The sequence below is a fragment of the Bufo bufo genome, chromosome 1 (genome assembly GCF_905171765.1).
Source record: "Bufo bufo chromosome 1, aBufBuf1.1, whole genome shotgun sequence".
NCBI lineage: Eukaryota > Metazoa > Chordata > Amphibia > Anura > Bufonidae > Bufo > Bufo bufo.
In genome coordinates this window covers 552,079,005-552,091,365 of record NC_053389.1, presented here as the reverse complement: position 1 = coordinate 552,091,365, position 12,361 = coordinate 552,079,005, and the positions used below count along the sequence as shown (strand labels likewise).

The window sequence follows — 12,361 nt, the reverse complement described above, 5'->3', positions numbered from 1 at the left end:
GTGCTGCACATCTCGTATCTTCACAGCATAGACAATTGCCTTCAGATGACCCCAAAGATAAAAGTCTAAGGGGGTCAGATCGGGAGACCTTGGGGGCCATTCAACTGGCCCACGACGACCAATCCACTTTCCAGGAAACTGTTCATCTAGGAATGCTCGGACCTGACACCCATAATGTGGTGGTGCACCATCTTGCTGGAAAAACTCAGGGAATGTGCCAGCTTCAGTGCATAAAGAGGGAAACACATCATCATGTAGCAATTTCGCATATCCAGTGGCCTTGAGGTTTCCATTGATGAAGAATGGCCCCACTATCTTTGTACCCCATATACCACACCATACCATCAATGTTTTTGTTCCAACAGTCTTGGAGGGATCTATCCAATGTGGGTTAGTGTCAGACCAATAGCGGTGGTTTTGTTTGTTAACTTCACCATTCACATAAAAGTTTGCCTCATCACTGAACAAAATCTTCTGCGTAAACTGAGGGTCCTGTTCCAATTTTTGTTTTGCCCATTCTGCAAATTCAGTGCGCCGATCTGGGTCATCCTTGTTGAGATGCTGCAGTAGCTGGAGTTTGTAAGGGTGCCATTTGTGAGAAGCTAATATCCGCCGAAGGGATGTTCGACTAATGCCACTCTCCAGTGACATGCGGCGAGTGCTACGCTGTGGGCTCTTGCTGAATAAAGTTAGGACAGCCACTGATGTTTCTTCATTAGAGACAGATTTCATGCGTCCACATTTTGGCAAATCCAACACTGAACCAGTTTCACGAAACTTAGCAAGCAGTTTGCTAACTGTAGCATGGGAGATGGGTGGTCTCGTAGGGTGTCTTGCATTGAAATCTGCTGCAATGACCTGGTTACTGCGTTCACCAGACATCAACACAATTTCTATCTGCTCCTCACGTGTAAAACTCGGCGACATGTCAATGGCTGTAAACAAAGAGAAACTCTTAAATAACTCATGAAAGAATAAAGTTACGTTAAAACCAAGCACACCATTGTTTTTCTTGTGAAATTCCCAATAAGTTTGATGTCACATGACCCTCTTCCTATTGAAAAAACAAAAGTTGGATTCAAAATGGCCGACTTAAAAATGGCCGCCATGGTCACCACCCATCTTGAAAAGTTTCCCCTCTCACATATACTAATGTGCCACAAACAGGAAGTTAATATCACCAACCATTCCCATTTTATTAAGGTGTATCCATATGAATGGCCCACCCTGTAGTTGATTGATGATGTTTAAAGACCATGGAAAGTTTTGGGGACATTTTTAATTATCACAATCTATATATTTTTGGCTAAAACATTTCTTTTATTTGAAAATTTGCAACTTTTTAGTTTAGTTTCACTGAATCTGCAGATTCTCTGTCAGAGTACTGTTTAAAATTATTAAGAAAGACCAAAGGTTATGCCCCCAAAGGTGTTCATAACTTTTGAAGAGAAGATTTCTTAGCAAAAATACAAGCAGTTCATTGATATATGGCTGTAATAAATAATAATAGGAAATACCCATAACAATATCCTACTGCCCTTTGTAATTATTCATTTCGAAAACGCGTGGAAGACCTAACTGCAGAATATCTATATTCAAGATGAGCAATCGAATCTATAGAATCAAAATTTGACTTAAATTGCAGAGGGAGCGATGCAATACAGATGACATACAGTACAGAAGCAATATGAATGGTATACTATTAATACCAGGATGTATCTGTATTTAGAACACTCTCCATAGACATTTACATTCTTTAAAACAGATGAAAGTAGCACATGCTGCTACTGCATATTGTGAATATCCTCATAGAGTAACAGTATTTTGCACCCCAAAATATGGACATAATTCTGATGGAGTATATGTAGAGATAATTTAATTACTTACTCTCTCTGTGTTTCTCACTCTCCCCTTTTTCTCTGTCACTCCACAACCCCTCCCCACAAATTGAATCACACAAATTCTGGTTTGTTAGAATCAGAACTTTAAAAAAAAGAAAAACATTTAGGTCGAATTTCAATATCTAAATATATGCTCATGTCAAACCCTCCTTCCTTTGTCAGAGATCATTACTTTCCTTGGAATTAGACCTCTACTTTCCTGAGAATTAGTTTTGGTATTTCCCCCTTAATGTCTCTGACGGTTATGATGAATTCACTTTTACTTCTATAAATCTAATGAGCCTTACTGAAACTGTAGAAAACTTTGATCCAGAATCCGTAGCTTTCACTGTAAGTATGTATTTTTGCGTAGTTTCATAATCTGCATAATCAGAAAGGCTCAACTCTCCAGTGCTTGGATTAATCCCAAAAATTCTAGTAGCACCCAAAGTGCTACCACCACTCTCAATTGTGTAAGTGATCCCTATATAGGGGTAGTCTTGGTCCGTAGCATATATGTAACCAATTATTGAACCAGCTGTAAAAACAATAACATGTACATTATTATTTTATATCTAAAATGATATCACACATGACAAAGGAAATCCAAAGATGTCATTTAAGTCTTAAATAAAGTAGAGTTTGATGTCTACTTCAGACCTTACTCCAGGATGCATAGAGCATTGTCCATAAAAAGTGCTACTCCAGTAGCAGTAGACATAGAAACCTAGAAACCTAGAATGTGTCGGCAGATAAGAACCATTTGGCCCATCTAGTCTGCCCAATATACTGAATACTATGAATAGCCCCTGGCCCTATCTTAAATGAAGGATGGTCTTATGCCTATCCCATGCATGCTTAAACTCCTCTACTGTATTTGCAGCTACCACTTCTGCAGGAAGGCTATTCCATGCATCCACTACTCTCTCAGTAAAGTAATACTTCCTGATATTACTTTTAAACCTTTGCCCCTCTAATTTAAAACTATGTCCTCTTGTAGCAGTTTTTCTTCTTTTAAATATTGTCTCCTCTTTTACCTTGTTGATTCCCTTTATGTATTTAAAAGTTTCTATCATATCCCCTCTGTCTCGTCTTTCTTCCAAGCTATACATGTTAAGGTCCTTTAATCTTTCCTGGTAAGTTTTATCCTGCAATCCATGTACTAGTTTAGTAGCTCTTCTCTGAATTCTCTCCAAAGTATCAATATCCTTCTGGAGATATGGTCTCCAGTACTGAGCACAATACTCCAAATGAGGTCTCACTAGTGCTCTGTAGAGCGGCATGAGCACCTCCCTCTTTCTACTAGTAATGCCGCTACCTATACACCCAAGCATTCTGCTAGCATTTCCTGCTGCTCTATGACATTGTCTGCCTACCTTTAAGTCTTCTGAAATAATGACCCCTAAATCCCTTTCCTCAGATACTGAGGTTAGGACTGTATCACTGATTTTATATTCTGCTCTTGGGTTTTTACACCCCAGGTGCATTATCTTGCACTATCTTGCACTTATCAACATTAAATTTTAGTTGCCCGATTTTTGACCATTCCTCTAGTTTTCCTAAATCCTTTTCCATTTGGTGTATCCCTCCAGGAACATCAACCCTGTTACAAATCTTTGTGTCATCAGCAAAAAGACACACCTTACCATCGAGGCCTTCTGCAATTTCACTGATAAAGATATTAAACAATATGGGTCCCAGAACAGATCCCTGAGGTACCCACTGGTAACAAGACCTTGGTCTGAATATACTCCCATTGACTACAACCCTCTGTTGTCTATCCCTCAGCCACTGCCTAATCCATTCAACAATATGGGAGTCCAAGCACAAAGACTGCAATTTATTGATAAGCCTTCTATGTGGGACAGTATCAAAAGCCTTACTGAAGTCTAGATAAGCGATGTCTACTGCACCTCCGCCATCTATTATTTTAGTCACCCAATCAAAAAAAATCAATAAGATTAGTTATACATGATCTCCCTGAAGTAAACCCATGCTGTTTTTCATCTTTCAATCCATGGGATTTTAGATGTTCCACGATGCTCTCCTTAAGTATGGTTTCCATTAATTTCCCCACTATTGATGTCAGGCTTACTGGCCTTATTGACCATGGTAATATTTGCAGGGATGTAACCAAGGTGACTGTCATTGGATGGATGCTCAAAATGAAGTGACATTATGTAGTGACAAGAAACAGAAGATGTTCAAAGGGTAAATATACTGGATGGAAAACATTTCTGTTTTGTTACTCTTAGCAGGTTTTCCATTTAAAATAAAATAAAAATATTCTGCTGAACCTCCATTTTTATATAAAAAAAACAAGATAAATGGCAAGTCTCTACAATATTCTTATTATTGCAATCATTTATTGTGTAAGCTTATGGTTTGCAAATCCATCTGTAGAAGAAGGCTGCTGTAAATGCTTTGTGTCAGGCAAGATGTACTTCTTAAACTTAACTCACACTTTAAAGGGAATCTGTCACCCCGGTAGACCCTTTTTCAGTGTTTGCATGGCCCTATAGTTCTGTTATAGCCATGTGTAAATATACCTTTATGTCCAAATCCATGTTCTCTAACTACCAAAAAATATGGTTTAATTAATATGCTAATTAGGTTGAAAAGAGCACAAGGGGCTGTACTTATCTGTTGTGGAGCCCACTCCTCCTCACTCTTCTTCTTTCCACCTCCAAGCAGCACCGATGTCATCATGCTGCTGGCTAAAATCTCACACAGGAGCATGTTCACCTTTCTGTGTGGCCCACGCAGTTTGTAATGTAGCTGGCAGCAGCCTCATTAACTAAACTGCGCATGTGCCAGTAGTCTGCGCAAGATGTTAGCTGGCAGCATGATGACATGACCTCAACTAGGAGTAGGAAAGAAGAAGAGTGGGGAGAAGCAGGGCACACTGCTGATGGGTGTGACTGGGCTCCACAAAAGATGAGTACAGCCCCTTGGGCTCTTTTCAACCTAATTAGCATATTGATCAAAACATGTTTTTGAGGGGTTAGAGAACATGAATCTGGACATGAAGGTATATATTTACACATTGTTAAAACAGAGCTATAGGGCCATGCAAACAGAAAAAAGGGTCTACCATGGTGACAGATTCCCTTTAAGAAATATAAAGTGTCCCGCTTATAGTTATACATTTATTATTATGCCATTATGCCATATTAGTATATATTTTTATGTAGTTCAATACATTTCTACAACTGTATGTAGTTACTCACGTGGGGAAAGCTCGGACACGTTGAACACATAAGAAGAACTATTGAATACTGGAGCATATTCATTGACTGGAGTTGTTTTAATATACACATAAATATAATCTGAAAATAAAGAAGAAGCAGAGCATTGGTTGTGCTGTATTTTATAGAGGGAATATAGATTAAATAGAAAATTACATTACTTACCCTTGTAATATGGAGCGGCTATATCCTGCACTGCAACCTTTAAACTATATTCATTGCCTACAGCTATATTATTGGGGTCTTCAAAGTCCAAATCACCTGTCAACTAAAGGAAAAAATATAGTTATTAATGGGATGGATTATATAGAGAAAAAAATCAACCACATAGGATCACTATCAATAATCCATTAACAGTATGTTCGTCATTCATTATGTATATACACTCACATAAAGAATTATTAGGAACACCATACTAATACGGTGTTGGACCCCCTTTTGCCTTCAGAACTGCCTTAATTCTACGTGGCATTGATTCAACAAGGTGCTGATAGCATTCTTTAGAAATGTTGGCCCATATTGATAGGATAGCATCTTGCAGTTGATGGAGATTTGAGGGATGCACATCCAGGGCACGAAGCTCCCGTTCCACCACATCCCAAAGATGCTCTATTGGGTTGAGATCTGGTGACTGTGGGGGCCATTTTAGTACAGTGAACTCATTGTCATGTTCAAGAAACCAATTTGAAATGATTCGAGCTTTGTGACATGGTGCATTATCCTGCTGGAAGTAGCCATCAGAGGATGGATACATGTTCTCATTCTGTTTACACCAAATTCGGACTCTACCATTTGAATGTCTCAACAGAAATCGAGACTCATCAGACCAGGCAACATTTTTCCAGTCTTCAACAGTCCAATTTTGGTGAGCTCGTGCAAATTGTAGCCTCTTTTTCCTATTTGTAGTGGAGATGAGTGGTACCCGGTGGGGTCTTCTGCTGTTGTAGCCCATCCGCCTCAAGGTTGTGCGTGTTGTGGCTTCACAAATGCTTTGCTGCATACCTTGGTTGTAACGAGTGGTTATTTCAGTCAACGTTGCTCTTCTATCAGCTTGAATCAGTCGGCCCATTCTCCTCTGACCTCTAGCATCCACAAGGCATTTTTGCCCACAGGACTGCCGCATACTGGATGTTTTTCCCTTTTCACACCATTCTTTGTAAACCCTAGAAATGGTTGTGCGTGAAAATCCCAGTAACTGAGCAGATTGTGAAATACTCAGACCGGGCCCGTCTGGCACCAACAACCATGCCACGCTCAAAATTGCTTAAATCACCTTTCTTTCCCATTCTGACATTCAGTTTGGAGTTCAGGAGATTGTCTTGACCAGGGCCACATCCCTAAATGCATTGAAGCAACTGCCATGTGATTGGTTGACTAGAAAATTGCAATAATGAGAAATAGAACAGGTGTTCCTAATAATTCTTTAGGTGAGTGTATATTAAAAAGAGTATTCCCTTTTTAGATATTAATAAATGCCATAAATGTATGATACTGTAGATGTGTTACCCATGCTCAGTTGTTTCTGTAACTCCTATATTAGTGAATGGAGATAGCTGCCACTTCTCCAACCATGAATGTGGCAGCCAAAAGGTCCACTAACCAGGGAATTGTGATCTGGGACCCCCTTTTTGAAGATAGATGAGGGGCCTAGAGATGTGACCAGAATCTATCAGACATATATGCCATATCCTGTGGCTATGCCCTAAATGTCTAGGATGGGAATACTACTATAGAACACTGAATCAATAAAATAGAAAAATCCTTCTTATTCTAAGTTAAAATGTTTCCATTTCTTAGTTCTGTCTCTATGAAAACAGTGGAACAACCCATATGAACACTATTACAGGCTCTCGTTCAAGAGAAGGATCAATAACTGTATAACTGATTGTACACATATTTCCCATTTGGGGATCTAGGGAGAGGTGGTTGCAAGCCCATATGGAAGTTATATTGATGGTAAACTGACAAATTACTTGTAACACTTTTTTTTTTAGTACCAGATAAATTAATGCAGAAAACCACCAACCACTATTTTTCCAGATCCCGCCGGAATGAGTTGGAATAGTTTGTTGCTACCAAGCCCGGAAAGCTCACTGAAATTGAATGCATTGTTTATGGGGTCAACATCAATGTCCGTGCACTCATTACTGAGATCCATAATGAGAGTGCCATTTACTGCAGTTTCAGGTACCGATTGGCTGTTAAAACATTGAATTAATAATATGAATGTTCACTTCTGAATACAAATGAATCAACATGAGCTAAACTTTGCACTAGACTGATATATACAGTTGTATCTAAAAATAATTACATTTTTATTACCAAAAAGTTTTAAGGCTTCGTACACACACTTTTTTTGTGGTGTTTTTCCACCTTGTAAAAAATTCCATGAATTTTATGCACTTTTTATAGGCGTCTCTTGTGACTTTTTTATATTCACTAATTTTTATGTGCATTTCTATGCCTTTTTTTTATTTACCATAGAGAAGCCTATGAAAAACTGTAGGCTTAATCCAGCATAGAGTCAAGAAATAATCCAGACTTTATTGCAAATGAATAAACATTAAAAGTCCCAACAAAAAGAAGCAAGACAGAAATGCTGATATGCTTCAGAAGCTTCTTGTGTCTGTAATAATAAATGTCGGGAAAAAAAGCCATACCTAGAGCATGCTGTGTTTTGAAAAATGCCACTCAAAAGTGTGTTTTATATTTGTCTATTGACTTAAAGCAGAAAAAAATGCAGAAAAAAACTAAGCAAAAAAGGTGTCAATTTTCCTAAAATTGCCATCTGTGAACCTACTCTGGACACCAGGACATGCTACTATGATGAGAATGAAAATATAAATCCACTTTAATATGTAACAAAATACTTGAAACCATTGAATGCTGATACTGTATATAGTAAGGCCTGTTTCACATGAGCATAACATGGGTGTATTTTTGCACGCGTATTATAGCTACTAACAGCATCAGTGATTGCACCCATATTATGCTTGTTTGAATCAAACATATCCTGTCTGCAGCTATATGGTGAACGCATTAATGCAAACTGATGGATTAAAGAGTGAAAAAAGGATTTGGTTAACATTTTGTCTAGGGCAGGAATGGGCAAACTGCGTCTCTCCAGCTGTTGTAAAACGACAACTCCCAGTATGCCCAGTCTGCCTACAGCTATCAGCTTACAGCAGGGCATGATGGGATTTGTAGTTTTACAACAGATGGAGAGCTGCAGTTTGCCCATCCCTGGTCTAGGGGACAATCATTGAAGAAGTGGCCGGTCATGAAATCCGTCCTCTGAATGACACTGCAGGACAGCCTGTGTGAGAATGTAGAGCACAGTGCCCTATGTAAACTCCAGTCTCTGCCTACATCACTGTGAAGCTCTATATTATGTGAAGATCACAGCAGTGTTTTCGAGGAGGATGGATTTCATGCTCATAAGGCCTCATGCACACGACCGTTGTGTGCATCCGTGGCCGTTGTGCCGTTTTACGGGTTTTTTTGCGGACCCATTAACTTTCAAAATCGGAAAATGCACCGTTTTGCAGCCGAGACCGTGATCCGTGTATCCTGTCCGTCAAAAAAATATGACCTGTCCTATTTTTGAGGGAGGGGGGCCGGCCGCACTGGACAACAAAGAGTTAACTACAGGGGAGGGAGGGGGGCCGGCCGCACTGGACAACAAAGAGTTAACTACAGGGGAGGGAGGGGGGCCCACTGGCCACCAATGAGTTAACTACAGGGGGGAGGGGGGGCCGGCCGCACTGGCCACCAATGAGTTAAAAACAGGGGGGGGGTCTGCCCCCTGCTGCCTGGCAGCACCTGCCAGGCAGCAGGGGGCAGTCATGTACACAGTTCTTTTAGTATATTCTAACCTGAAGCGTCCCCATCACCATGGGAACGCCTCTGTGTTAGAATATACTGTCGGATTTGAGTTTCACGATCTAACTCATATCCGACAGTATATTCTGACATAGAGGCGTTCCCATGGTGATGGGGACGCTTCAAGTTAAAATATACCATCGGATTGGAGAAAACTCTGATCCTATGGTATATTAACTCCTGACTTTACATTGAAAGTCAATGGGGGACGGATCCGTTTGAAATTGCACCATATTGTGTCAACGTCAAACGGATCCGTCCCCATTGACTTGCATTGTAATTCAGGACGGATCCGTTTGGCTCCGCACGGCCAGGCGGACACCAAAACGTGTCATGTCTGTGGATCCTCCAAAAATCAAGGAAGACCCACGGACGAAAAAACGTTTGCGGACCGCAAAAAAATACGGTCGTGTGCATGAGGCCTCAATCTGACAGCGGCCATTTTCACTCCTTCACCAATTGTCCCCTAAACAAAACGAGCCATTATAAATAATTAAAGATATTTAATAGTTTATTTGTTACTATTTTAGGTTATATCGGCTTTTTAGGCCTCTTTCACACTACCGTATGGCTATTTCAGTGTTTTGCGGTCCGTTTTTCACGGATCCGTTGTTCCGTTTTTTTGTTTCCGTTGTGTTTTCGTTTCCGTTCTGTTTTTCCGTTGCGTTTTTCCGTATGGCATATACAGTATACAGTAATTACATAGAAAAAATTGGGCTGGGCATAACATTTTCAATAGATGGTTCCACAAAAACGGAACGGATACGAAGACTTACGGATGCATTTCCGTATGTGTTCCATTTTTTTGCGGACCCATTGACTTGAATGGAGCCACGGAACGTGATTTGCGGGCAATAATAGGACATGTTCTATCTTTTAATGGAACGGAAAAACGGAAATACGGAAACGGAATACGGAGCACATTCCGTTTTTTTGCGGAACCATTGAAATGAATGGTTCCGTATACGGACCCTATACGGAACGCAAAAAACGGCCCGCAAAACGGAAAAAAAAAATGGTAGTGTGAAAGAGGCCTTAGGCTCCATTCACACGTCCGCAAATGGGTCCGCCTCCGTTCCGCAATTTTGAGGAATGGGTGCGGACCCATTCATTTTCTATGGGGATGGAATGGATGCGGACAGCACACAGTGTGCTGTCCGCATCCGCATTTGCGGAGCGCGGCCCTGATCTTCGGGTCCACAGCTCCGCAAAAGATAGAACATGTCCTATTCTTGCCCGCAGCTTGCGGACAAGAATAGGCATTTCTATAGGGGTGCCGGGCGGGTGTGTTGCGGATGCGCAATTTGCGGGTCCGCAACACACCACGGATGTGAATAAAGGCTTCAATTGTATTTCTCCCAGTTTGGTTTGTACACTTATACACAGAATATGTTATCTATCTCTGATGTTTTTCAAATAGAAATGACAAATCAGGATAAGAAAATGATAAATGGTAATAAAGATTGTATTATACCTGAAGGCATACTGGGTGCACACTGGAGGGTTATCGTTTATATCCTGAATATTGATGGTGATAGTTGTTGTGTTTGAGTTTCCAGCACTTGGAAGGTCGCTCACTTGGATTTCTAGACTCATGGCTCTGTTAGGATTGAGGGTTCTAGCATCAACATCAATTCTCTTGGCAATCTGAATCACTCCAGTGACTGAAATTTAAAGCAAAAAAAATGAAAACTAAAACAAGAAAACCTGTATAAAATTTTATTATGATAGAACTGATCTGGTATGCTTTTAGTTTTTGAAGAAAATTGTGTTTTTTTTAGAAACGCAAGCCTTCACACAGTTTCCCCCATTAGCTGCATTAAAATTGCAGCATTACTGTAATATGCACTGCAGTTTCCATGTTTTTTTAGGGGGAATAAGCTGAAAGTGACCTTTCAACCATGAGTGAAAAGCTGACTACAAAAAAATCTGTCACAAAGCGTCATGCAGTAACATCACAATTAGCGCCACTGTGGACCCCTACATATGTGCCCGCATTGCTGATAAAAATGATGTTTTAATATATGAAGATGAGCCTCTAGGAGCAACAGGAGCATTGGCGTTACACCTAGAGGCTCTGCTCTCTCTGCATCTGCCACACCCTCTGTACTTTGATTGACAGGTACGGGCAGTAAGAACATCATTGTGCCTTGTCCTGACTTCCCTAAAGTCTCTCTGAGTGCAGAAGACACGGCAGTTGCAGAGAGAGCTGAGCTTCTAAGAGTAATGGCAACGCCTCCGTTGCTCCTAGAGGCTCATTTGCATGTATTAAAACATCATTTTGCTCAGCAATGCGGCACATATGAACATGGGACCAACACAGATGCCTTCAGCTGCCAAGCGCACATGATACATGTCAGCCAGTCTCATTGGTACAAATCTGCTGACAGATGCCCTGTCAGCTCAGAGGCCTGTGCAAACAATGTCTGTTTTTTCAGTTTTTATAAATGACTGCTTTCAAACTATGCAACAAATATAAATGTTCAGATGTTGTCTTTTGAAGATCCCCATCAGTTGCGTCCATATCTTCTAATAGGACATACGGACAGAGCTTGATCTGATGGGACATGCCCTTTACGAGATCTGAATAATTAAAACATGAAATAGCTGACCACCAGAGGCGGACTTATGGCCGCTGCGTACATGACAATCGGATGCACTCAGCATTAATTAATGCCAAAAGCATCACGTACTTATGTTCCTGGCTTGAGTTCAATGGTATTGCTGTCTTTAGGATGGTGATACATCTGAATACTTCAGCGGAGGCAGCAGTATTTTGTGCTGCACTGAGGTATTTGGTTCGGCTGGGACGGTATTTTGTGCAGCAGTATGGTATTGCTGGCCAGTCTACTTCTGTTTTCCATGTCTACGTGTGTTGCCTCACCTTGTTGACCCACTTACAGCATGTGGCCATTTATTTAAAAAAATTTCCAGGGCCACTTTAAGTTCCCAGTTCATCCCTGCTGACCCCTACACTCGGCTAGTATGGATCTATACAATAATTCATATGCTAACTATAAATGGATTTTTCAATAAAAAAAAAATATAATAATAAGCTAAAAAAAATGTATATGATATCTAAGTATAAAATGTGAGTAGACTTATCATACTTTCATTTATTGAGAAGTACTGGTTTGGGGTATTGATGCTGTAGTACAGATTGCTTATAAACCCAGCATCATCTGGATCCTCAGCAGTTATTGTGGTAACCACAGTCCCTGGATTCTCTTCCTCAGGAATGGTAAATGTTGTAGCTATCCTAGAATAAATAAATACATTTCACTTGTTAACGCTAATCTTCAATTCGACACACAGGTTCTTTAATACCATATTAGTGATTACTATATAAAT

At 40.3% G+C, this 12,361-nt stretch overlaps 1 protein-coding gene across 1 annotated transcript in view; it reads right to left on the bottom strand.

Annotated features, from left to right (window-relative positions):
* The window catches only part of CDHR3 (cadherin related family member 3), an 80,037-nt gene that overhangs the window by 17,562 nt on the left and 50,114 nt on the right, over positions 1 to 12,361 (bottom strand). The window contains exons 7-12 of the mRNA XM_040415740.1: positions 12,121 to 12,269; positions 10,485 to 10,674; positions 7,155 to 7,326; positions 5,294 to 5,396; positions 5,111 to 5,209; positions 2,189 to 2,418 (exon numbers count right to left, since the gene is read on the bottom strand). Coding sequence (XP_040271674.1) covers positions 2,189 to 2,418; positions 5,111 to 5,209; positions 5,294 to 5,396; positions 7,155 to 7,326; positions 10,485 to 10,674; positions 12,121 to 12,269 — 943 coding nt within the window. The remainder of the gene's footprint in view (positions 1 to 2,188; positions 2,419 to 5,110; positions 5,210 to 5,293; positions 5,397 to 7,154; positions 7,327 to 10,484; positions 10,675 to 12,120; positions 12,270 to 12,361) is intronic.